Below are 25,841 nucleotides of genomic sequence, written 5' to 3' on the forward strand. Positions count from 1 at the left end.
ATCAACATAAATAGCACCTGAAATTCCTGTACCACCAGAAGTATAGTATACAGTCATTTTCAAAAACACAGTGCCCCAGACTATTTAGATATATGGCGTAAAGGCGTTTTGCTCACTGAGCTACCAGGGATAAAACCTCCAGCAACAACTTTATCATATAGCTGCGTGCAGGGGGGGAGGGAGGGTCTTCCCATGTCGACCCCCCCCCCCCCCCCCCGCTATATAAAGGTGATTGACAAATTCATTGACAATTAAGCGCTGAATAAAAATGTTTAATATTCTGTCTAATTAGGTAAAGTCATATTACTCCACCTTAACAATTTACAATATCTTCAATGAGAATATCCCTTGTATTTACAAAAAACAGAGTGAAAACATTGCCATCTCTGCCCTTTTCTACAGCTATGCCGTTTTTACTCCAGGTACAAAGACTTTGGCATTTGGGTTGAGCTTGCTGTTACTCTATAAAAGAAAACGAAAAAATTTAATTAGAAAATTATAATTAGAAAAAGTTAGAATTACATTTTAACAATAACTTTTAATAAAATATGTAAATTAATATTTACATGTTTTATAATGTAGTTATTTTTAGTTTGTGTTCTATAACCTGCATTTTGGTGATTGCATAGAATATGATTTTTGGTCATTATTTGATAATTGCAACACATTTGTTATGTATAAGAAAACAGCCGCCTTTTTTTTCGCTTTTGAGAGTCTATCTTCTCTGACATGCCTGACATGGCGGGAAATCCAAACGAGTTTGTTTATCTTTTTCCTAGGAGCTTTGACTAAAACCATACAGAGCAACTTAAAAGCAGTAAAGAAAAATGTTGGAACCGCCAAGAAGCATCCATTTTCGATGTAATTAGGAAGCCGAAAGGTAATCGCTTTATTCAAACTTCGACCCAAGGGACTTAGCACTCAGAACAATTTGCATTTAAAAAACATGAACAAAAACAACATAATTAAAAATAACTCATAACTTACTGTCTTTCTAAAAAAAATAAAAACCCCGTCCAAAAATGTAAAAACAGAGACAAAAGAGATGAACAAATGAATATGAATATGTTTTCAACATCAAACTGAATCGAAAGATTTCGTTCGCTCGTCTCTGTCATGAGAATTGATAAAAACATCGCGATCGTTTTCCGAAAACGATCGATCAGCCGAAAATCTTGGTAGATGCAGCTCGAAATATTGAATATATCTCTTCAAATATTAAACCAAATATCGTTTAAGCAAATAAATTCTTTAAAATTCGACTCGTGTAGAGCCACAAAGGACACGAACAACCAGCATAACAAAACAAAAACCCACCAGAACTCGTTGGCTATAAGCGTCAAATCGCGGATAGCCAGACGAATTGTTGTTCATCGAGACGTTTCGCCGTTGTTGTTGAGGCACTTGTGGACTAGGGTTACTAATTTTCATGCTCTCGAACTTTTGCTGGGCTATGATTTCCGTGGCGCTCATCGTTTCTCTTTCTTCCTCATCTTCGAGAAGTTGTTCGATGCAGTTTCTAATGAACTCTTCTTCGATAAGTTGTTCCTCGATTTGTCGATCGAAATCCTCCATGTTTTCCATCCACATGTAATCTTCAAAGGGATTTGGCTCGTTATTTTTCGGTTGCTTTTCCATACTGACCTATACAAGCTTCTTTTCTGCAGTTTTATGTGTCAAGTGAAATCGTGCCTCGGTCTGTTGTTCTGCGGATATTTCGATCGGTCTCGCACATCACCTGTCACTCGACCAATCAGGGATCAGTAAACTGACAACCACATAACATAACACTCGAATGGGTTTTGTGATGTAAGCCAATCTCTTCCGGTTTCGGGCCTTGGGTGTTGTGACGTCACGTCAGTTAGGCGGAGAGGTGTGTTAGTTCACGCATCAACTAGAGAACTACGACATTACAACATTATCTAGCGTATTTTTTATTGATGTGTTTTTTTTTAATTCATGCGTTATGATATAAAGCAGCTTTTTATAACTTAAGAAATTGGATTAGCTTTTTGAGTGCGGAGCTCAATAACTGTAAATATTGCCTGAGGAAAACGAATGAGTTACTCTCTCCAAATTCACTTTACGCGTATGTTGATGAATTAATTTTAAAATGTCTGCTAGGTTAGAATAAACTCAGATAACACGCGATATAATGTATGATGAATAATCGCTAAATATCTAGAATATATAAATGGCATCTAAATGAAATTTCAGATATTGTATGCCTCACGTTTTAACCATTTCTTTCGCACGCGTTGGTAGCTCAACGTGACCTCTATGGCACGTTCGCTTGTGAGTGCATCCCCAATACTCGTCATCAGTCACGATTGTCTGTCTGATGGAGCCCGAGTGTCACAAAATTACTCGATTCGGGAAAGTTCTTGCCTCGAACCGCAGAAGGCGGCATTCACCGGGTATCCTGTGGCTTACCAGTTTATAGTGGAAAAAAAATTCTCTATTCTTTAGAATTTGCACAGGAAGAATACGATCCTTTCTGGAAAAACATTCTAAGAAGTTCAATATCGATGATACTGTTTACATATGAATGTAGTTTCCCGATCTTTTGCATCGTCAGTCGCATACATACCAACTTGCCCCCCATCCCCTAAAAGAAGAAAAGAAAAACGGCGCGTAAAGCTGGATTATGTATATTCGTGAAGCCCTGCAACGTATTCGGCACAATGAATGGATATAATATAGGCTGCGTAAGCAAAGAGCTTTGCAAAATATCGGGTTTCCTGTGGTGACTGCATTGGGACCAGAGCTTGGCTCCCGTAATGCAATGCTTTCTTCTCGTCTGGTCGCCATCTTGGTTCAGTCGTGGTGTTGAGACCGGGAGACAAATAGATCAAGAAATCCTTGGGTAGAGGAGCAAAATGCCAGTTAGGGTCAATCCTGCTATAAGAGTAAGTGATACTTTGTTTATATTTTTTGATCATGTTTTTATTATTACCAATGCAACATCTTGTGGTATAAATAACCCAGTCTTGAAGTTTTTGAGTTTAATGCACAGTTTAGTGTTTGCTTCACATGATCAAATCAGAAATACGTTATATTTAGTGTAAACGCTACTCAATTATATTATATCTTTACTTTCCATTTTTATTTCTCTGTTATAGTTCTCTCGTTACGCAGCTCTTGCCATTGGTGTTGCTTATGGATATAGTAGAAATGGTAAGTCTGAGATAGACCGAGACACTTGCACTCCCTTCTTTGGCGAGCGCCTTATTTGGCGAGGTCCCAAAATAGGCCATCTATTTTTTCATGCATAAAGTAGTCGCTCTGTTAGCCTCAGGGGGGAGAGCGCAGAAAGAAGGGCTGCGGATACTCTACTCAAAACCAAAGTTTTTACATTAGAAAATCTACTATGTGATTCTAAGTGATTTGATTGGTTAAGGTTGGTCTCCGTGTTAAATATCTGGCAGCAGGGAGTGCAAAACATGCTGCTGTGTTGATATGCATTGACAAGCAAGGACTTGTAATGACTAACCAAAGCAACCATTCAGCCAACTACCCTAGGTTGCCAGTTGAGCATCATTGATCATATTCTAATGGAGAGTCTAAGTGATTTCTGTAGAATATTCACACCAAAAGAAGAACATTGTTTGGCAGTTCCAAGCCTCATTGAAGGGAAAAAAAACTGTTGTTTTACCTACTGGGTTTGGTTAAAGTTTTAATTGAAAGTGCTTATACTGTGCCAAAAGTTGGACGAATCTTGCCGCTGATAGGAGAAAGCCACTCATATTTCGCCGCTTAGGGCTATCTTAGTATAAATCCACTCACATACTATCACGAATCTGGCAATTTGATTGGCTCCCATACTCACTATCTATACTCTGCTAGCAGAGCTTTCTTCCTGTTTGTTTCTATCAGTTCACTTATCCGTGTCACGTCTCTGTTCTTTCATGTTCTCGTTTGTTTGTGTCAGCAGGAAAAACCCCTGCTGACAGCCGCTATCGAATCCTGTTGAGCATGCATGCAATTCTTTTTGCGGTTACCATGGGAATTCTCTTCATGCAAAGCTGTATTTTGAAATTCCCCTCCACAGCCACTGGCTAGGTGGCAGATTCGTAGCTAAAAGTGGTTAAAGTTTATTTTTGCTATAAATAGGGCTATCAAACAAGACCAGTAGACAGATACTTCAGAGTTTTGAAATTGTAATGTTTGGGATTCCTGTTTGTATGACCGCAAGGTTTTCTGGGTTACAGCAATAAACAACGAGAGTCCGCCATTACTGTTTATTCGTTTTGATCCTAAGGTTTTTCTCAAATACATTACATTTTCATGGGAACAGTATATCGAGCGTCTAAACTTCTATTTTGAAGCAAATGGAGTAACTACGTCTGACGATGACTTGAAAATACGCCGTGCAATCCTCCTCAGTTCGGTAGGGAAAAAAACCTACAAATTAATGTCTGATCTGCTGGCCCCAGCGAAACCTGGAGAGAAATCTTATGCTGACTTGTGCACCTTGGTAAAGAGCCATTTCAACCCAAAACCGAGTGAAAGCGTGCAACGGCACAAGTTCAATAACCGTTTCAGATTGAGCGGGGAGAACGTGTCTGACTTTGTAGCGGCTCTACGAAACATGGCAGAATACTGCAATTTTGGTGGCAGTCTGGAAAATATGCTGCGTGATCGTCTGGTGTCTGGAATTAACAATGAAAGAATCCAAAGGCGTTTGCTATCAGAAGAGAACTTAACTTTCAAAAAAGCTTACGACATTGCTTCGTCTATGGAAACGACCGCACAGCACATGGCCGATCTTCAATCTGCTCCTTCTACGTTAAGTTCAACGTCTGCATCTGTAAAAAAGGTCAGTTCTTCGCCCTTACCGCGTTCTAAAAGCGAAAATAAAGAGTGTTATCGTTGTGGAAAAAATCACCACCCGTCAAAATGTCGTTTCAAGGAGGCCACGTGCCATTATTGTAAAAAGAAAGGACATATTGTTGCCAAATGTCTCAAAAAAAGCAAAAAAGTCGTCCGAGACAACCAAGCCAAATTCAAACCACCATCCAAAACAAGGGAAACCAGCAATTCATGTCCTGGATACTGATAAAGAAATAGAAGATGAAGATATATATCCATTGTTTGCTGTCAGTCAAGGCAACCGCCAAAATCCGTATGTAGTAGATGTTGAATTAAATGGTCTTAAAGTTCAAATGGAACTGGACACTGGTGCATCACTTTCAGTAATCGGAGAGGACATTTTTGATCAATTGAAGAACATTGAGGGTTCATCTCTCAATCTGCAAGATACCAAGCTAACCTTGAAAACATACACCGGGGAGACAATTCCAGTTTTAGGAAAGCTTGTAGTGGAAGTCAAGTACAAGGACTTCTTTGAACACTTGCCAGTTATAGTTGTACAAGGCAAGGTGCCCAGTCTCTTTGGACGAGATTGGTTACAACATGTTAAGTTGTCATGGCCAGAGATTTTCCTAGTTCAAGTTGTATCCCCTGATGTGTCTGACCTGCTAAAGAAACATGAAAATTTATTCAAGGAAGGACTAGGGACAATTCAAGGAGTAAAAGCAAAGATATACATTGATCCTCAAGCCAAACCCAAGTACTTCAAACCTCGCACGTTAGAATATGCACGACGTCAGAAGGTAGAGAGAGAATTGGACCGTTTGTTAGAAGAAGGAACAATTCGTCCAGTTCAATTTTCGGAATGGGCAACACCCATTGTGCCCATTGTCAAATCTGATGAGTCTATACGCATTTGTGGAGACTTCAAAGTTACTTTGAACCAAGTTAGCAAACTTGACAATTACCCAATTCCTAAAACAGAGGATCTGCTAGCTCAACTTGGAGGTGGAGTGCAGTTTACAAAACTAGATCTGAGTCAAGCTTATCAACAACTTGAGTTAGATGAAGAATCAAAGAAGTACACCACTATCACCACTCATAAAGGCCTATTTGAGTACAATAGACTGTGCTACGGCATTGCCTCAGCCCCTGGGATTTTCCAACGCACAATGGAAAATTTACTGCAGGGTATTCCGAATGTTGTAGTACGAATAGATGATATTCTCATTGCCGGGAAGACATCAGCAGATCATCTCAAAAGTCTAACAGAAGTCCTGTCACGTCTGGACAAAGCTGGCGTCCGTCTTAAACGTTCGAAGTGCATTTTTCAAGCACCTGAAGTCACTTACCTGGGACACCGCATAGACAAAGATGGTATCCACCCCCTTGACGAGAAAATCAAAGCAATTCAAGAGTCACCGAGACCTTCTAATCTGAAAGAACTGCAAGCCTTTTTAGGCATGCTTAACTATTACGCTTGTTACATACCTAACATCACTACAATACTATCTCCTTTACATCAGCTGTTAGTCAAAGACACACCTTGGAACTGGAGTGAAGCACATGAAAAATCTTGGAACCAAGCCAAGTCCACACTTCACTCTTCACAACTTCTAGTGCATTACAGCTTGGAAAGAGAGTTAACCCTTGCTTGTGACGCATCACCATATGGTCTTGGTTGTGTTATTTCACATGTGATGGATGATGGGACTGAACGTCCTATTTCATATGCCTCACGTACTCTGTCCCCAGCCGAAAAGAACTATTCACAGCTCGACAAAGAGGCAGCAGCCATCATGTTCGGGGTGAGGAAGTTCCACTCATACTTATATGGACGGAGTTTTACCATCTACACTGATCACAAACCCCTGCTGGGTCTGCTACAGTCAACTAAACAAATACCGACCTCAGCCTCACCACGCATATTGAGGTGGGCGGTATTCCTGTCAGGCTACTCATACACTTTAGTATATCGAGAAGGCCAGAAAAATGGTAATGCCGATGGCCTGAGCCGGCTGCCATTGCCAAATGAAACCAGAAATGTTCCAGTGCCTGGCGACATTATGTTTGTAATGAATCATCTTGAAGTCAACACACCCGTTAAAGTCAAGGACATTGAGCGTTGGACCTCAAAAGATCCTATTCTTAGGGCAGTACGACACCAAGTAATGTCCGGTTGGCCCAATTCAAATGATCGCATTGAGTTCAAGCCCTACTCTTATAGAAAGCACCAACTTAGCTGTCAGGATGGCTGTCTACTCTGGGGCTCTCGCGTAGTCATTCCTCCTCAAGGAAGAGTCAAGCTTCTCCAGGAACTACATGATGGACATCCTGGAATGGTTCGCATGAAAATGTTAGCCCGAAGCTATTTCTGGTGGCCTGGCCTGGACGCAGATATTGAGCAAAAGGTGAAAGATTGCACAAGCGGCCAAAGTAATGCTAAGGCACCTTCTACTGCACCCCTACATCCGTGGGAGTGGCCGTCTAGACCTTGGTCTCGCATACATATTGACTATGCAGGACCTTTCGAAGGACACAGGTTCCTGGTGATCGGTGATGCCTATAGTAAGTGGATCGAGGTATTCAAGACAAACTCCAGTACTGCTGCAGTAACCATCCAGAAGTTAAGAGAATGCTTCTCAGTACATGGACTGCCTGATATCATTGTATCTGATAATGCAACTGCCTTCATAGGTGAAGAATTTGCCCTTTTTATGTCTGAGAATGGCATAAAACACATCACTTCAGCACCTAAACACCCAGCATCCAATGGATTTGCTGAAAGATATGTTCGCACTTTCAAGGAAACAATGAAGAAGATGGGAGGGGAAAAGGAAAACTTAGACACGAAGTTAAGCAGATTTCTACTAAGCTATCGTACCACACCTCATGCAACCACTGGTAAAACACCTGGTGAGCTATTAATGAACCGGAAGCTGAAGACGCGCTTGGACCTGGTAAACCCCCTTAGTCAGGACACAATTCGCACTCGTGTAGAAGATAAACAGCTCGCACAGAAGAAACAACACGACAATCTAGTGCCACTCAGAGAATTTCAAGTGAATGACCCAGTATTTGTCAAGAATTTTTCATATGGTCCAAAGTGGTTATGTGGAACAATTATTCAACAGTCAGGACCGGTTTCGTATGTCGTTCAACTCAGTTCAGGTGGAGTGTTTCGACGACATGTTGACCATCTTCGCCTGAGGACAAGCACACCCACAGTCGCCAATGATCTTCAGAGTTCAACAGAATTGGCCCAAGTTCCAATGCAAACAACTGTACCCAAGCAGATTCCAGAGGAATTTAAGGAACCTGAGATCACAGTTCCAGAACCTTCATTGGAACCGAAGAAGACAGAGCTTCCAGCTTCTGAACCTGCAAGTACTCTGCGAAGAAGTACTCGACTCAAAACCACACCTACTCACCTCAAAGACTATGTATGTTAATTTTAAGCAGCATATCACACACTGTGTACATTTTTCCGGATCTGATGGATTGACAACTTGTCAAGAACTTGTCATGGACATTGTTGTTGTTTTTTACTTATTGACATGTTGTGTGTATAAATTTGATAGTTTTACTGGCCTCAGCAAGCAAGTATCTTTTAGTTGTAAACTTGGGTGGGGCAGTATGTAATGTTTGGGATTCCTGTTTGTATGACCGCAAGGTTTTCTGGGTTACAGCAATAAACAACGAGAGTCCGCCATTACTGTTTATTCGTTTTGATCCTAAGGTTTTTCTCAAATACATTACAGAAATACTACATGAATACGAACAAAGCCCGACAAGCACTGACCGGTTCAATTTAAAACATGTGTCGATCAGGAGCTTGGAACTTCTGCACTCTTGATTAACTGTAATAACTGCCTAAGACAACATCTTTAGACTAGTTTAACAATTCATTCTTATTTTGTTTATTATGTGTGGTGTTGTGAGCATTCTCATCAAAAGTTCTGGAAATCTGATTGCTTAAGGAATCTGCCTGCAGTTTTCTAGTAGATATACTGCTCATGTTTCCGTTTGCGCAAAGCTTGGAATTTAAGATTAAGTCCATTTATCAAGTAGGGGTTGAATTTTTGGAAAATATGTGAGCTGCTGTTATTTGAGTTACCGTAGCGACAAAACAATGAATAATGTGTTTATAGATTTTTGCAAATACAAATTATTTTAAACAAGGACCTGCACTATAAAAGGACCTGGATCAGGTCCACGAAAGGCTCAGTTGTCATTAAACTCGGTGTGGAGCTCCGGAATTCAGTCAAGCATGTCTTGTTTGCCCACGAGGAGCGAAACCAAAGCTTAACTTTTGAAGCGCTTTTCTTCTTGTTTGCTCGGTTTATTTTCTCTTTGCTACTAACATTAAATAACCCACCAAAAGAGCAGGAAGGTTCAGTAAAAAATTAGTTCAAATTATTAACGATAACAGAACTAAAAAGTCTTACTAGCGACGCAATGTTACGGCGTGTTGTCATCTTGAAGTTTGAATTTTATTTAGCCTAAAGGGGGCAGAGCTAAGCCTTTTTATAGTACAGGTCCTTGTTTAAAACCAAACCCCTTAGACAAAACTTACGACGTTTGCCTCCACATATTCGAAGTTTAAAAAAAAATCTGAAAGTCAGATTTTGAGATATTTACGGTACAAACATAGATATGCAAAAGAGTGTCAGTCTTGTCTTTTTTCGATAAGAAAAGGTTGCACCCTCTCTTCCGTGTTATATGAATCTTTATTGTGTTTGTAGAATCACTGAAACCCAAGGCAGCACATGACAGAGCAGTTGAAGAACAGAGGGCAAAGGAGAAAGCAGAGCTAGAAGCCATCAGGAGAGCAGAGGCAGCGAAACGTATGTACACCCTTTACCCCTATATGTTACAATATGTATTTGTGGTTACGCTTGACATGAAACACCTTGTTAAAAAGCCACCTTAAAACAAATTGTTTGTTTGTAACAGACATTCCAAACCAAACATGCCAAAGTCTTGCAGAGAACACTGTTAAAGTCTTTCACAAGTTGGCTTCGCCAATCCCAATTTTGGGGTGTTTGAAACTGAGCCAGTCAACAAATTGAGTTCTGTTGCTACAGTGTGTTTACAATCTATAACTACAAAAACAACTACAAAAATGACTACAAAACATTAGTCGTAATTATTATCTATTTTTCCACAGAGCCAATATTCTGATGTGTGAATAGTCTTCTTTCCTATGCTGTGCTTGTTGGGAATATATTTAAACAAAATGTACTGAACATTTTGCTTATAAACAATTCATGTTGGTATTGAACATGTATCTGAACCAAATGAGTTATTAATAAATCCTTTTTTAACAGACAAGTGTTTTGTTTTTGAGTCAGAAAAAACTACATGGGTTATGCATTACACAACATAGTTATTGATGAGCAAATTCATTGTAGTAGGAAAAATAGTCACTTCTTGTGTTGTGCTTGAGTAATATGCTTTTAAGGTACTGTAAGTACCTTGTGAGTGAGTCAAAGGTAGAGACGAATTATTTGCAGTTTTCCAAACACACATGGCATTATAAATTCTTAGGTAACTTTTTTACAGTATGACGAGTCTTTCATGCAAAAAAAAAAAAAAAAAATATTTCCGCCATTTGCTGTGAGTGTACACAGCAATGCAACCCACAAACACAACACTAAGGTTATTCAATTTTTATTGAAATTCTAATTATTTCATCTTTTGTACAACCAACACTCTTAACACCCTCTCCTCCTAAAAACACACACAACTATGAATTATCTTTTCCCAAGTATGAATGGATCCTGGGAAATGCGCCTTGCAATGTCTACCAGAGCACGTGTTGGGCGACCTACAAAGGAAGGATTGAAAAGAAAGGTTGAAAATAAACTATGTTTTCAAATAAGCAAAACTGTGTGTACCCATTGAAATCAAAGTGGGTATTTTTTAAGGGGACAATCAGATTTATTTTTTAAGGGGACAATCAGATTAAGTGTGAGCAATAAAAGAGTGGTTTTCATAAACTCATGGAATGCTTTTTAAGTATAATACACTTTATCAATACTACCTGTTCACTTTGTTTCACAGGCTTCTGAAAACCAATTAAAATGAGTCAAACAGGATTATAGTAGTCCGTACCTGACATTCCTTTGCCCAAATATGGCAAGGCATCTGTATGGTGCATAACACCAGCAATGTCCATGTGTGCCCAGGTATCACACTCTACAAATTCCTGAAAAAGTGTTATAAATAGGTTAATTAGGGCCCTTCAAAAATTTTGTCAATTTTCTGGGAAGAGAAACATAATAGCATGTAATATAAAGTACCCCATCTTTTACATTGAGGCAACCAAAAAACAATGTAAAAACTTTAATTTTCAAAGATCTGAAGGACTTGGATTGTCCTGCCTTAACCCCCCCCCCCCCCCCCCCCTGTACCAACCAAACATCTTAAGTGTATTTACAGTAGTCCTGCCTTCAAGAGTGAGGACCTCAGCACAATATAGGCTCATAAAAGTAAAGGGAGACAGTTTGATTTAGAGAACACTTATACTTAACAAAAATCAGTGGATACACAAAATAAGTACATCGGTATGAGCATGTTCACTCCTTGAAACCCTTGCAAATAAGATAAGAAAAACTGCAAAATTTAACTACCTTTAGAAATACTGCAGCAGTGCAAGATCCAGCAGATCTGAGAATCCAAATAATCAAAAGAAAAAAAAACTTTTGTTTGCAATTATAACAAATGCTCTATAATAAAGGTTATAGTGATGTAGGGATTGTAATAAGCGTATATTATCTTCACCATGGAATATACCTTGTCTTCCCTGTGTTCCTAAGGTCAGCTACCTCAGATTCAATTTGCTTGCTATAGTGTTTATACAGTGGCAATCGCCACATGCGCTCTCCAGACTCTAGGCCAGCCTTGGATATAAAAAATGGAAAATTAAATGTTGCAGGAATACACCAACCCGCTCCTCAGAAATTTAAACATAATATTAGGGAAGCTAAATTCAATCAATTTTCAATGAATCTTACATATTTATTACGCAGCCCTTTTTTTTTAAAGTGCCCAACCCCTTAGGATTCTTCAAATTACTTTTTATGCAAATTTATATATAAAAAAACATTTTCACCTGGTAGACATGTTTCCAAAGCAAAGAAGAGTTTGTAAACACACCAACAGCACCCTGACCCAGGGAAATATCCATTGCTCCTGTGAATAAATATAATATCATTGTGAAGCACTGGAGAAAATAATTAGTAAAACAGTTAGTCAATGAAATGTTTTATATTTATGAATAAGTAAGTGTGAAAAAGAGTTTTTTTGTGTTGGCTGGATGTCAAAATCTGATGCTACTCAACATTTATTTTTATACTCGGTCTGAATTTCATTTCACAGACCAAAACAGAGACCCAATAAATATCAGCTCAGAAATTCTTGATAGACAATTTACACAAGAAAATCACGTGTTTATATCAGCCTTTAACAAACCTGTCAAGGTAGCAACATCTATGATGGCTGCAGGTGATAGGGTGTTGGCATGGCAGAGGGCATCAGCTAGAATGAGTCTTCCTTCTGCATCAGTGTTGTCAACCTATAATACCATAATCCACAAAGGGAGTAACAAAAATCAATAAATACAGTTCTAAACAGTAGCTTATCAATGGAGCTGGCTCATACCCAGAATTCCAAGAAGTGATTACCATTTTAATGGACCACTTTTTCCCCCAAGTCTGCAGTGTTACTATTTTTATATCTAAATTGGACCTTCTTATTTTAAGGGGGAGGTCACTTGAGCTTCCAAACTCGCCTTCTGGCTACAGGACAGAGTCATAAGGATCTCATTGTACCTGTGATTCTCCCTCCAGTTATTGGGAAAAGGGATCAAAGAAGTAGTGCAACAGTTAGCATCAATACCATTATAACTGCACCTGATATTTTCTAAAAACAAATGTTTTAATGGGCTCGATTTCAATCTCTTATAAGGGAGCACATGTCTTCATGCTAGCTATGGCCCTGTATTCTTTCCCACCACACATGTCTTCATGCTAGCTACGACCCTGTATTCTTTCCCACCACACATGTCTTCATGCTAGCCAATACCCTGTATTCTTTCCCACCACACGTCTTCATGCTAGCTACGACCCTGAATTCTTTCCCACCACACATGTCTTCATGCTAGCTACGACCCTGTATTCTTTCCCACCACACATGTCTTCATGCTAGCTACGACCCTGTATTCTTTCCCACATCACATGTCTTCATGCTAGCTACGACCCTGTATTCTTTCCCACCACACATGTCTTCATGCTAGCTACGACCCTGTATTCTTTCCCACCACACATGTCTTCATGCTAGCTACGACCCTGTATTCTTTCCCACCACACATGTCTTCATGCTAGCTACGACCCTGTATTCTTTCCCACCACACATGTCTTCATGCTAGCTACGACCCTGTATTCTTTCCCACCACACATGTCTTCATGCTAGCTACGACCCTGTATTCTTTCCCACCACACATGTCTTCATGCTAGCTACGACCCTGTATTCTTTCCCACCACACATGTCTTCATGCTAGCTACGACCCTGTATTCTTTCCCACCACACATGTCTTCATGCTAGCTACGACCCTGTATTCTTTCCCACCACACATGTCTTCATGCTAGCTACGACCCTGTATTCAGGTTCTTAATTTCTAGGTTCTTATTCACAGGTGTTAACTGTAGAGCCTAATGTTCTAACAAATAAACAGTATTTTTACCTCAATTGTTTTGCCATTACTAGCTGTGATTACGTCTCCTGGCTTGTTAGCATTTCCTGCTACCATGTTTTCACATAAAGGAGTCAGGACTGTGACATTTATGGGCAACTGCAAGGTTGCTATGGCAACTAGTGCACTGCATACTGCAGCTGCTCCTCCCATGTCTGCTTTCATTAGGGACATCCGAGCAGACGGCTTCAAGCTGATCCCTCCACTGAAACAGTAGGACACATGGATTACAATTAATGGTAACATGGTTCCCAAAGCTCAGTTACCAAAATTCTCATTGTACAAAAAAGTAAGGCTCATTATCTTATGCATTTAGCTTGATAGAAAACTGTAGTAAGCCTCCTTAAAACACTTACCTATCAAAAGTTACCCCTGTGAAAAAAAAAAGGTAAGAAAGAGATAAGATACTGTATATCAAACCATTTTCTAAAACTGTATAGAAATTTTGAATTGACAAACAGTAACCAACACAGCTCACCTTTGCCAACCAAAACAATAGGAGGCGCGCCATTCTCTGCTCCTTTGTAACTGATTTCCAGGAACAGTGGGTCTTCTGTTGAAGCTTTACCAACACTTAGGAATGCACCCATACCTTTCTCCTCAGCCCATGATTTCTCTCTGTTGTTCATAAAAAAATTTACCTTCAATCTTGATATCAAGAATCTTGAAATCAAAAATCAATCAATCCTCATTCAAGCCTGTTGCATTATTGTTGATCTAGTAAGAGTTCAAATTTCATTTTTCTTTGTAAAGCAAAGAGTTGCTGTGACAACCCTTTCATTTCACAAACATTATCAAAATACCTGATATTAAATTCTACATTGCTGAGTTTGTCCAATCGCAATCCAACAGTGTCTGCAAATATTCTAGGAGTCATCAAATTAGCGGGCATGTCCATTAGCTGCCTTGCAAAGTTTTGGGCATCGGCAAGAATCTGGCCAGTACTCCAGGGTTCCTCAAACCTAGGAAAGAACATGATTATACCACAGAAGCTTAAAGCTGACACTGGTACAGCTTTCATAGATGCTAGCCTTGTACTGTTGTTTAGTAGGTTATGAGCAAACGGATGCCAAATCTGGGATTTGCTACAGTTACAACCACCACCCTTTCTATTCCTGAGAGCTTAGAAATAAACCCACAATCTTCAAAATGACAAGTTCTGTAAAGCAGTACTCACCTGTGTATATCAGGGATCCTTTTGAACATTTCTAGATTGACATCAAGCTTGTGCTTTTTAGGTGACTTCAGCTTATCAAAGCTATACAAAGCCAGATGTGCACCCTCTGCTGCAGCTATAAAATTTAAAAGATTACATTTAGGGAGTGTTCATTATTTATGGCCGAGGGGGGTCGGTTCCCACATGGGGGGAGGGCTAAAAAAGTTTAGGGTACGTCGATGAGGGATCATAAAAGTTTCAATGTGGTTGAAGGGGGGGGGGGGCAAAAAAGTTTCCTCCATTAAAAGTATGAAGCTTTTGTATTTATTATTATTGAAATGAGTAATCAAAATGGAAGAAAAGCTGTTTTCTAGCATTGTCAATAACATATTTAGGCTACATTTACTGCTGTTGAGCTCTGAATGCTTTCCAACAAATGACAAATTCAACAAATGTTTATTACTTGGGAGTAGTTCATTTAAGCTTGACCTATACTATCAACAAAAAACAACAACTGAGAAATATATGCATTTGTTAAATATACTAGGATTTTAGTACGTCAGGTTTAGATAATGTCAATGTGTCTGACTCGGATCTTTGCTTTGGACACCCCCGCGAGTACCAGATCTGGAAGATCTATCAGACCAAGGGCAAAGGACGTTTTTTTTCTTTTATATGGACAGTCCCATGCAGTAAAATATAAAAATGTCCTGCGTGATATGGACTAGTGATATGGCATGCAAAGATAGATATAGGTATAGATACATATTCTTTACTGTTTCAAAATGCCAAAAGGCCACATTTGACTTATTACAATAAGAAATATTATTTCTTGGTTGTTTTTCATTGCATGATTTGTTGATATGTATCTATATTTCGTATTATAGATGTGGTTTTGTGGATTTTTAAAAAGAAGGAGGGGGGGTCAACAAAGTTTTGGTGTTGACAAAGGGGGAGTTGTACAGAAAACTCAAGTGGAGTGGTGCTGAATACCGACCCCCTCCCCTGGCAATAAATAATGAACACTCCCTTAAGTGTATTTATTTCCTTTGAAATCAAAATTAAATTATTTTATCACCCTTTTTTCTTTTATTTTCAATTTGAAATGAAAGGCTCAATTGGCTAAGATAAAGACATATTGAACTGTGACCATTCCAATACCTTGGGCATCTGTAAATGGCTCAATTTCACCAGATCTCACTCCTGCCTCCCTCAAAGCTCTGGCACCAGCTATGGAATTGTGAAACATATACAAGTTGTTCTAGTCAGTAAAAGCTGAACACAAGTTTAGAAAAACAAAGCAAACTTTTCTCACTTGTATTATTTACTAACCTAAACAAATTGTCTATTAACAGATCCTCCCTCTCATATCCCTTTAAACCCACCTGTGGGTACTAACAGGCTACTTTTCCCTAGACTCCCCAGCTCTATAATCATCTATAAACTTGTTGCAACAGTCAAATGTAAACAGATTCCTCCACTCTTCCAGGTCTCTACACCTACCATGGCTAACTAGACAATTATTTATCCTGCCCACCCCCCTAGCAAGAAAGTAAGCAAAGGGTGCATATGGTGCGCACCCCCCTCTGCCAATTCTGTGTATGCTCTTGCCTAGCTTTTCACATTGTTTTGTTCATCTATCCACCTGTACAGGACCCGAAACGATCCCCAAAAGTTCCTCAACTGATCCCGGGACCCAAAACGATACCTAAGAGTCCCCGAAATGAACCCCAAGGAATTACAGTAATGGACAACTAAAGGAATGTGTAAGGATTGTCTTTCAGTTCTAAAAACATATGAAACATTTGGCTTTGTTTGTGTTATTAAAAGGAAATCTACATCAACTAAAACTATAGTATTAAGATTTTAATATATGACTGCAGGGGAGTGGTTGAGTCAGAAATTGGGGTCAACTAACAATTCCTGTGATAGTAATTTGAAGAACCCGCATGGATAAATCATTTTTACATAACAAGCAATAAAAGAAAGTCTTTAAAGATAGGACATTCTGCTTTTCATAGGAAGCTAAGTGTTTTAAAGTTATTTTTTGGCATGTTTGTTTTCGGTGAATGAAATACCTATCATATCATGAGATCATGCCGGGGTGTACGCACGACTACATGAGGAAATTCAAAACTCAATAATATTGCTTTCAACAAAAGCCACATCCTCTTAATATTTTGCATCGGTAGTAGAAGGGTTGTTCGAGTGTATTACTCAGTGTGCTTTGTCATTCCATCTTCTCGGCCAAACCGGCTGCCTAAAATATGTCGGTAAATATTCGCTCGTGTGAACAAGGATTTCGTGGTGAAATACATGTTTGGTTGTCAAATGAATATCAATTTTTAGGGGTGATGTTTACCAGAAATGAGATTTATAGTGTAAGAGTCATGTGTCGGAGCCGCAAAATGTTAAGAGTGGGATTGAAGGTCGAAAGTTTGGTTGATCTGAGTAAAGCTGTGCTATGTTTATGCTTTATTCCTTTCAGTAGCAATTTAAAGTTGTGTATTTGTTTTGGACTCTGTTTATGGGTTTAACGCCGGGCAATGTAATAAATAGAAGTATTGTGTTGGAATTTAATATTTTTAAGTCATGAAATTGAGTCGCTGTAAACCCTTAATTATGCTTCAAGAATTGCTAGTATTTCTTCTACTTTCCCTTTGTCCATTACCGCCATTCCTTGGGGTTGATATTGGGGACTCCTCGGTATTGTTTCGGGTCCTGGGATAGTTTCGGGTCCTGGGATCATTTCGGGTCCTGTACACACCTGCGGCTGCATGTCTGATATTAGCAGACTCCTCCTTTTCCTCTATAGTTTCTTCATCAACAGAATGATCTTTCTTCCCCAAGCCAACAGCCACAACACATGGGTAGTCCTAGGTGGAAAGCATTTTAAGAAAAGATACTATTAGAAACTAGATACTATCATAAAAAAGTATGTGTCTAAGCTATTATCTTAGATAACTCAATGGTATAATGTGTTGGGTTAGGGCTCAATGTGCAGTTTTGTTTTTTATTACAGGTTTGCTATAGCTGTTTCTAGCCTCCCTTGCAGGCATCGCCACTTGGGTGTCCTGTGGCAAAGCAAAAACCATAAGAATGCAAGGAGCTTAGAATGACAAACTCACAAGTGAGTCTCTCTCTTCTTTTATTACACATTCAGCATTGTCCCCTCCAAATGAATTTAAAGGGGACACAGAAAGGCCATAAAGCTATTCCCAGTTTTAGAGGTACCTGTGAGGAACAAGGACAGAAAGGATAGTGAAGCAGTATGCCTGAAATTCATCTGTCATCCTGGCAAAGGCTATGTATATAACCCTTTTGACTTTCTTTAGTAAACTTACTGTATCAATCCCATAAAATGCCTTAGACTTTCCCAGTTTGCCTTCAAATCCTGATCTATGAAGAAAATAACAAACGATGAACAACAAAAATGGTGGTTATTTTCTGGTTTAACTCCAACCCCTTCCCTCCCCCAAGTACCAACTGAGTAACAATTACATTTTCAGGATTTCCCGCAGTCTTCCAGAAGTTTTCTTATTGAAACTGTCAGAGGCCTGAGTAAAAATAAACTTGATTTCTGCATTCTCATTCTTTTTGGCTTCATATGCACCCAGTACCACACCACGATTAATAACAGCCTGAAAATAAGAATCAAAAATAGAATCAGAAAACAGATTGCTCCATATCTCAAAAGGTACATTGTCATTTATCTATATTCTGTCCTAAACTTCTTTCAATTCCTAAACACACCCCTACACTCCCTAGTGGGACAGATAGAGAGTACATGATGACAAAACGAGGGAGTGCGGGCAAAGGGGTTCTCTTGTTTATTTGATATGCTTGGGCCATTTTAATTTTCTCGTTATTAAGGAAATTTGCCAAAAATTGATCTATGAATCATGACAGCTACCCCCCCCCCCCCCCCTAATAAAAAGGAGCAAGTTCAGATCACACACACAATTGATACTATGTACACTCTTTTTTTTTACAGAACGTCTCTTTTCAAATTGAGGCTGGGCTGTTCTTATTTTTGGAACATTTTTAGGCTGAATATGTTCTTAACGATGTTCTTAGATTTTAGTTTATATACTGTAAGAATGTAATGCCTAATGAATTATTACCTGGCCCTACCAATCCATAAATATCGATAATCAGAAACTAATCGAATTAATCAATTTAAAACTGGCCGCTGGAAAATTAAATTAATCAACGTTACCATGAAAACAGGGAATTATACTTCTAGATTTTGGGCCTTTGTTTATCTGTAAATGTTATTTCATCTCAAGTACTTTCAATTGGAATTTTAGAATTTCATAGAATTTCACAATTAATTAGGTCCGGCACGGCAGAAGCGCGAAGTATGAAGAGGACGTTATACATCGTTATTATACATACTTTGTACTTTTCCATCGTAGGTTTGTACTCACAATCTTTCCAATCAGCTAATATAAGGGCTGAGTAGTGTTCAGAAATCTCTTATTGAGAATTATATGGAATGTTTTTGTTATCTTGTATATCATGAATGTGGTTTGCAAATGGTAAAGTTGAGCCTTTTTGAAGCGATATAAAGACTCGCTTTGTTTATCTTACCTTGTCTATCGGATTTTATTTGAAGAAACACAGTAAAACAATTGATCATGCCTGTTAAGGGTGATACATTTTGACGGAATGGACAGAAATTGTAATTTTTTCAATATAATCAATAATAATCGATAATTTTAATATTTTGAACTGCTCTTAGCATGTTAGAATTTGGTGAAATCTCAGGCTGGACGTTCTTATAAAAAGGTTCTTATAAAAAAGAGTGTAATCAATTTGGTTCGTACACAGTTTCTCAGTTATAAAAGTCAAATTTTGTATAGAAATATCACCTCTGGTTTTGAACACAGGTATCGCTGACCACGAGTGATCCTACAGGTTGGTTTGTGAAGCAACCGCCGACAGCTAACCAGAGCCGACCTTGAAATCATTTTGACTTTTTTACTAAACTTTTGAACTAGCGGTCAGCGGTATCTACTCCGATGTCACTTCGACTAATCGAACCTTCATCCGAGATTATATCGACTCTTATATTTGACAACAACAAGCGGAGAGCGGGAATTTGTGATCACCAGTCAGAATTTTATGTGGTTTTCTTTTTCTGTTTTATACCAATTGTCCGGATTACAGTTGATGCACTAATAATTGTGTAACCCAATAAGGAGAAAGTCATCGGTGAGTATTTAACAAACGCGTAAAATTTGATGAATGATCACAACCGGGTTTATCGGCCAATCAAAGACTCAAAGGGGAATCAAAGGGGAGAGGGCTGAATAATAGGGTGTAAGGGGAGAGATTTTAGTGGAACGGTGTAGGAGAGAGGGCTAAGTGGTAGGGTGTTAGGGGAGAGGGCTAAGTGGAAGGGTGTAGGGGAGAGAGCTGAGTGGAAGGGTGTAGGGGAGAGGGCTGAGTGGTAGGGTGTTAGGGGAGAGGGCTAAGTGGAAGAGTGTAAGGGGAGAGGGCTGAATAATGGGGTGTAAGGGGAGAGGGTTGAGTGGTAGGGTGTAGGGGAGAGGGCTGAGCAGTAGGGTTTAGGGGAGTGATCTGAGTGGTAGGGTGTAGGGGGAGAGGGCTGAGTCGTAGGGTGTAGGGGGAGAGGGCTGAGTGGAAGGGTGTAGGGGAGAGGGTTGTGTGGTAGGGTGTTAGGGGAGAGGGCTAAGTGGAAGAGTGTAAGGGGAGAGGGCTGAGTGGAAGGGTGTAGGGAAGAGGGCTGAATAATGGGGTGTAGGGGAGAGGTCTGAGTGGTAGGGTGTAGGGGGAGAGGGCTGAGTCGTAGGGTGTAGGGGGCGAGGGCTGAGTGGAAGGGTGTAGGGGAGAGGGTTGAGTGGTAGGGTGTAGGGGAGAGGGCTGAGTGGAAGGGTGTAGGGAAGAGGGTTGAGTGAAAGGCTGTAAGGGGAGAGGGTTGAGTGGTAGGGTGTAGGGAGAGGGCTGAGTGGTAGGGTGTAGGGGAGAGAGCAGAGTCGTAGGGTGTAGGGGAGAGGGCTGAGTGGTAGGGTGTAGGGGGAGAGGGCTGAGTCGTAGGGTGTAGGGGAGAGGGCTGAGTCGTAGGGTGTAGGGGGAGAGGGCTGAGTGGAAGGGTGTAGGGGAGAGGGTTGAGTGGTAGGGTGTGGGGGAGAGGGCTGAGTGGAAGGGTGTAGGGAAGAGGGTTGAGTGAAAGGCTATAAGGGGAGAGGGCTGAGTGGAAGGGAGTAGGGGAGAGGGCTAAGTGGAAGGGTGTAGGGGAGAGGGCTGAGTGGAAGGGTTAAGGGGAGAGGGCTGAGTGGAGAGGTGAAGAGGAGAGGGCTGAGTGGAAGGGTGTAGGGGAGAGGGCTAAGTGGAAGGGTGTAGGGGAGAGGGCTGAGTGGAAGGGTTAAGGGGAGAGGGCTGAGTGGAGAGGTGAAGAGGAGAGGGCTGAGTGGAAGGGTGTAGGGGAGAGGGCTGAGTGGAAGGGTGTAGGGGAGAGAGCTGAGTGGAAGGGTGTAGGGGAGAGGGCTGAGTGGTAAGGTGTAAGGGAGAGGGCTGAGTGGTAGGGTGTAGGGGAGAGGGCTGAGTGGTAAGGTGAAGAGGAGAGGGCTGAGTGGAAGGGTGTAGGGGAGAGGGCTGAGTGGAAGGGTGTAGGGGAGAGAGCTGAGTGGAAGGGTGAAGGGGATAGGGCTGAGTGGTAGGGTGTAAGGGAGAGGGCTGAGTGGTAGGGTGTAGGGGAGAGGGTTGAGTGGAAGGGTGAAGGGGAGTGGGCTGAGTGGAAGGGTGTAGAGGAGAGAGCTGAGTGGAAGGGTGTAGGGGAGAGGGCTGAATGAAAGGGTGTAGGGGAGAGGGCTGAGTGGAAGGGTGTAGGTGATTGGGCTGAGTGGAAGGGTGTAGGTGAGAGGGAGACCGGGTGACCACTCCTCACGTCAATGGAAAATAAATCATTGCATTGCATTGTATTGTATTGTATTGTAACTGTACAAAGGGTACAGACAATAATAATATTTTGTAAAAGTTGATTTTCAAATGGTTTTCCTTTATATAGTGAAATAGAGGACCCCTTTTTAACGATACCTCGATTTTACAATACATTTTCTTTCTCCCGAGGAACAAAACGTTGGGTTCCACTGTACTCCAAATGTCCTCTCTACCTGGTCACATCGGGTGGCCAGTAACCGGTGATAAGACCATAGAGTTTTCAAAGAACCCAACTCAGTTTGTCAAGGGCAGAATAACTGAGTATGAATCAAGAATCTTCCAAACAAGAATTTTAAACAAGCCACATGTGTTTGTTGCCTCGAGCCAAGGAGTCAAGGAAGTTTTACAAGGTACACTTCACATATCTTTACAATAAATCCCATAGCTGCAAATGTCTCAAGAGTTAACTAATTTGTTTATTACTAACCAAAAGAAGGCATTACTTACTTTTTAGAGCAAACAGAAACACGGTAAAAATTTTATGATGTCAAAATGGTGTTATATCTTGGCCCAAAACATGCACCCTTTGTTTATGAAGAAATTTGCATGAAGGCTGCTCTAATACTTCCCATGAACTTATTCACATCAATTTTTGTTTTCCCTTATTTCATTCCAGACCACTCATATGCCTTTACTATGGGATACAAAGACTTTGGCTACATGTATAGTCTTTATGGGGATCTCTTGCTCTTCAATGACTCAGATGAAGCAACAAGACTGAAAAGAATACTATGTTCAGTGCTACAACCTCACCAGATGGCCCAATGTCTTGCGGAAGTTGACACTATTTGTAGCAGAGTGTTGGTCAACCTTCATACTGAGCCTGTGTCTCTTTATAAGACATTCAAAACTGTGACAACTCAGATCTGCCTTACGCTATTCCTTGGGCTGGATTTTGAGGAAGCACAAACTGAAGCTGGGCAGATAGTTGACCTCACAATACAACACTGGAATGGTAAGCTTTACAAACACTTATAAAGAAACGATGGTGACGAAACAATGTTGTCTTTCCCAGAGGATGTGGGAAGTTCACTCCTTGAATGGTTTGTATGGGTCTTGACAAGAGGGCCACTAAGCCTTAAGTATCGTTGATTACCCCTTCCCAAATATGCTGTTTTTTCCCCTCTTTTGGAACATTTTGTAGCAGGTTGCTATACCCCTCCTCTTTACACCAACTTAACTGCTGTGGTGTTTTGATTGTTTTTTTCTAGGCCTTATTTCACTGCCTGTGTACTTTAATGTCTACGGTCAGAAATCTGGCTATTCTAAGGCAATGCTAGCGAAGGTAAGTTTACTTTGTGCATATATATTAAAAATATATCCAAACTTTTTAAAAACATAATCAATCATTTTATTTATAGTCTTAAAGATGTGGTAATGAGAAATAAAAAATAATAATAATAACCCTCCACAATTGAAGATTCCTACTCATTAGTTTATTTGGTGTGCAGAATCGCCTTCTTGAGGTTATCAACAAACAGCTTCTTGAAGTAGCTGATTTGGATGGGTAAGGGTTAACCCTCTTGTCAAGCATTTACCTATTCGAGTAAACTGTGAGTTCTGTTCCCTGCTAGCCAAGAACTATTTTCTCTGTATTTCTCTGGGGGAAAAGTACAAAAAAGTAGACAGGTGCGATCATCTTATCTTTTAGGGTATAACATTCTACCAACTACTATCCTTTAGGGGGATTTCGCCTCTGCTATCCTTTAGGGAGTTTTAAACTAATCACCCTATGAATGAACTTGACATGAAAGTTGTCAAAAAAAGAGATGTGCTTGATGGAGGCAAAATAAGATTCATTTTAGTGCTATCCTTTAGTGTTAGAAATTGATTCAAGCACACCATATTTGCTGTTGACTACACCCAACGTGCTACCCCTCAGGGTTGAAATTGATTTTGGAGACAATCACCCCTGTCTGTCTTTATGGGACTGATTCATCCCCTAGAAAAGAGGCTCTGCTAGCAAGGAATATACTTTTCTTTTCTTATTTTTTTCCAACTCGCCAATTGTATGTTTTTAGGACTATTATTGGTACCCTCAAGGAAGCAGGGTTTGTATCCCGTTCTGAACTAGCAAATCATCTGCTTCTGTTCGTGTCGGCCCTAGTCCCAAAAGCATTAGCCTCGCTGCTCACATCTTTTTGCTTGGAGCTCGCCAAACCCAGGAATGTGAGTAACAATGTCACTATGGGTAGGGTCATATAGTCGCTCCTAAGCAGCGCCAGACAATAATTAATTGAATGGCCTTGTTAAAGCACCCTACAGCATAATGTACAAGCAGATAACTATTATTAAGCCCCCCAAAATGCTTTGTGTTTCTCTTATGCAAACAGCAAAATATTATTTGCCCCACTCTACCGTACCTTACCACCTTGGTATTACACCAATATTGAATGCAGTCTGTGCTTAATATACTAGAATGGTATGCAAGAAAGAGCTGCTAAAGATGACTTATTCCTGGATGATGCACTTCTAGAGGTACAAAGGCTTTGGCCACCTTTCCTTGGAGGGAGGCGCATCGCCAGACAAGTAAGTACTATCATTATTTTATTTGTGCTTAGAATGAGCCAGTACCTCTAACAACAACTGGCACCACCAATGCCGGCACTGCCATCATTTTTAGCATGACCATGTCGACAATAACTTCTTCCACCACTCAGTATTTTGTGTTGATTCTCATTTGACAAATCTTCCCGTAGGATGTAGTGATTGATGGCTACAGAATACCCAGTGGTTATCATGTGGCCTATCTGACCAAGGCGTCTAACACTGATCCGAGTATCTTTCCTGGTCCCAACCATTTTGACCCTAAACGATGGAGGACAAGGTACACTATGCTTTAAAAACTGTAAAATGTTTGCTATATGCTACATGTAGGCATGTCTTATGCTCATCTCTCTTCACCTTTTGGGTTTCACTTACTCTGCCTTTTTAGTATAATTTGTACAAAAATAGATTTTTGAAGGTGGTGTAAAGGCGCCTTTGCACTTATCCACCTGTATTTAAAGACTCCCCTTTTATTCCACTTATAATAGCATGCTTCTGACTATGCTTGATTTAACTATGGTCCATCCACAGTAACAGGGATGATTGTGACAGGGTGTGGACGTTTGGGGCAGGACCGAGGAAATGTGTCGGCCATGCTTTTAACAACAAAATTATCAAGGTGAGTTAACGTCATTCTTAGTCGGTCTTTGTGGGCGCCCCTAAATTACTCTCTTTTGCAGGTAAAAAAGATTAGCGCTCATTGGTCAAGGGTTATGCTTGATAGAGCGTAGATCTATGATTGTAAGGGGGGATAAGAGGTGTTCCCAGAGGGTTGTTGGCTTGGTAGGGGTAATTCAGACATACCCTCTCCCTAGCATCTCTGAATTACCCCCCCCCCCCCCCCCCCTCTAATCCTGTCTTCTATACTACCACCCCTTCCTACTTCCTTCCTTCTGTAAGACTAATGCCGGTATATCGCTTTCTGGATAAATAGCTTATTCCATCATTCGTTGGTGGACAATATTTTTTTTGTTTCTCTTCTCAGTTTGTCATGCGATATTTGCTACGCTACTATAAATGGTCACTGCCCGAGGACCAGGACTTGACGTATAAATGGCTCCCTGTGTCTCGGCCAAAACATGACGTTCAAGTAGCATTTACAAAGAAGACAGCTGACTTTTTATGATCAGGCTATAACTTGATGGGTTTTAAAATTTGTTTATCACGTTATTTATTCATTTTCTCTAATACATGGTGTATTTATCATAATTCAAAATATGTATTTATTTAATACTGTATACTGTATCGAACTGTAAGAAAGCAGATGGGTATATCTGTATATTTTATGTCACAGGAAACGAGGAGGGGGAGGGCTCATCAGGCTTTTAATAAATACTTGGGCAAAACTAAAAGCTCGCGAAAAGGAGAGAAAGTGGCGGTGGGAAACTGCTCACGAAAATTGAATTCCGCGTATCAAATATCCTCCCTCTTGTGTCTGACTTATTTCTCCTGATGCTGTTCCCTTGCAAAAGCTAATAGTATAAAATGATTAAAAAAAGGAAAAAATAAATAGCAAATAGCGACAAACAACCAGTGTCGTAAGTATATTTTCTAGAGGTGACTTGACAAAAAGCAGCGCGCGACCCAAAATGTGATGTCATAGTC

The 25,841-nt window shown here is 40.2% G+C and overlaps 3 protein-coding genes and 1 long non-coding RNA gene across 4 annotated transcripts; 2 read left to right on the forward strand and 2 right to left on the reverse strand.

Annotated features, from left to right (window-relative positions):
• Positions 1 to 256: 256 nt before the first annotated feature.
• Positions 257 to 1,731, reverse strand: LOC5502643 (polyadenylate-binding protein-interacting protein 2). The gene is made up of 2 exons (XM_001623756.3): positions 1,318 to 1,731; positions 257 to 462 (listed from the first exon to the last, which is right to left on the reverse strand). The coding sequence occupies exons 1-2, from the start codon at positions 1,636 to 1,638 to the stop codon at positions 403 to 405; spliced, it is 381 nt and encodes a 126-aa protein (XP_001623806.2). The 5' UTR covers positions 1,639 to 1,731; the 3' UTR covers positions 257 to 402.
• Positions 1,732 to 2,748: 1,017 nt separating this feature from the next.
• Positions 2,749 to 10,143, forward strand: LOC116610180. The gene is made up of 4 exons (XR_004293251.2): positions 2,749 to 2,909; positions 3,123 to 3,177; positions 9,558 to 9,659; positions 9,983 to 10,143. It is a non-coding gene; the product is annotated as an uncharacterized LOC116610180 (long non-coding RNA).
• A 326-nt stretch (positions 10,144 to 10,469) lies between these two features.
• LOC5502639 (cytosol aminopeptidase) lies at positions 10,470 to 19,739 on the reverse strand. Its single transcript, XM_001623755.3, has 16 exons — positions 19,598 to 19,739; positions 18,225 to 18,364; positions 18,068 to 18,122; positions 17,491 to 17,599; positions 15,885 to 15,953; positions 14,745 to 14,859; positions 14,371 to 14,529; positions 14,046 to 14,185; positions 13,924 to 13,939; positions 13,559 to 13,772; positions 12,289 to 12,391; positions 11,930 to 12,009; positions 11,611 to 11,717; positions 11,448 to 11,484; positions 10,930 to 11,023; positions 10,470 to 10,642 (listed from the first exon to the last, which is right to left on the reverse strand). The coding sequence occupies exons 1-16, from the start codon at positions 19,694 to 19,696 to the stop codon at positions 10,569 to 10,571; spliced, it is 1,611 nt and encodes a 536-aa protein (XP_001623805.2). The 5' UTR covers positions 19,697 to 19,739; the 3' UTR covers positions 10,470 to 10,568.
• Positions 19,740 to 19,779: 40 nt separating this feature from the next.
• On the forward strand, positions 19,780 to 25,763 carry LOC5502635 (putative cytochrome P450 120). The gene is made up of 10 exons (XM_048729112.1): positions 19,780 to 19,940; positions 21,819 to 22,039; positions 22,306 to 22,644; positions 22,901 to 22,974; positions 23,141 to 23,196; positions 23,711 to 23,858; positions 24,108 to 24,218; positions 24,389 to 24,516; positions 24,768 to 24,855; positions 25,222 to 25,763. Exons 2-10 carry the CDS (start codon positions 21,850 to 21,852, stop codon positions 25,360 to 25,362), a joined length of 1,275 nt encoding a protein of 424 aa, XP_048585069.1. The 5' UTR covers positions 19,780 to 19,940; positions 21,819 to 21,849; the 3' UTR covers positions 25,363 to 25,763.
• Positions 25,764 to 25,841: the final 78 nt, after the last annotated feature.

The sequence above is a fragment of the Nematostella vectensis genome, chromosome 6 (genome assembly GCF_932526225.1).
Source record: "Nematostella vectensis chromosome 6, jaNemVect1.1, whole genome shotgun sequence".
Lineage (NCBI taxonomy): Eukaryota > Metazoa > Cnidaria > Anthozoa > Actiniaria > Edwardsiidae > Nematostella > Nematostella vectensis.

Bases quoted from the DNA above. Each gene is read 5' to 3' on its own strand.
- LOC5502643 (XM_001623756.3), bottom strand. From the start codon at position 1,638: ATGGAAAAGCAACCGAAAAATAACGAGCCAAATCCCTTTGAAGATTAC. The intron at 463-1,317 runs GTGGGTTTTTGT...TTTCTTTTATAG, and splicing joins CTTATAGCCAACGAGTTCTG to AGTAACAGCAAGCTCAACCC.
- LOC5502639 (XM_001623755.3), bottom strand. From the start codon at position 19,696: ATGATTTCAAGGTCGGCTCTGGTTAGCTGTCGGCGGTTGCTTCACAAA. The intron at 18,123-18,224 runs GTAATTGTTACT...TTTTCTTCATAG, and splicing joins CTGCGGGAAATCCTGAAAAT to ATCAGGATTTGAAGGCAAAC. The intron at 14,860-15,884 runs GTATTGGAATGG...TAAATTTTATAG, and splicing joins GCCATTTACAGATGCCCAAG to CTGCAGCAGAGGGTGCACAT.
- LOC5502635 (XM_048729112.1), top strand. From the start codon at position 21,850: ATGTCCTCTCTACCTGGTCACATCGGGTGGCCAGTAACCGGTGATAAG. The intron at 23,197-23,710 runs GTAAGGGTTAAC...GTATGTTTTTAG, and splicing joins GAAGTAGCTGATTTGGATGG to GACTATTATTGGTACCCTCA. The intron at 24,856-25,221 runs GTGAGTTAACGT...TTCTCTTCTCAG, and splicing joins TTAACAACAAAATTATCAAG to TTTGTCATGCGATATTTGCT.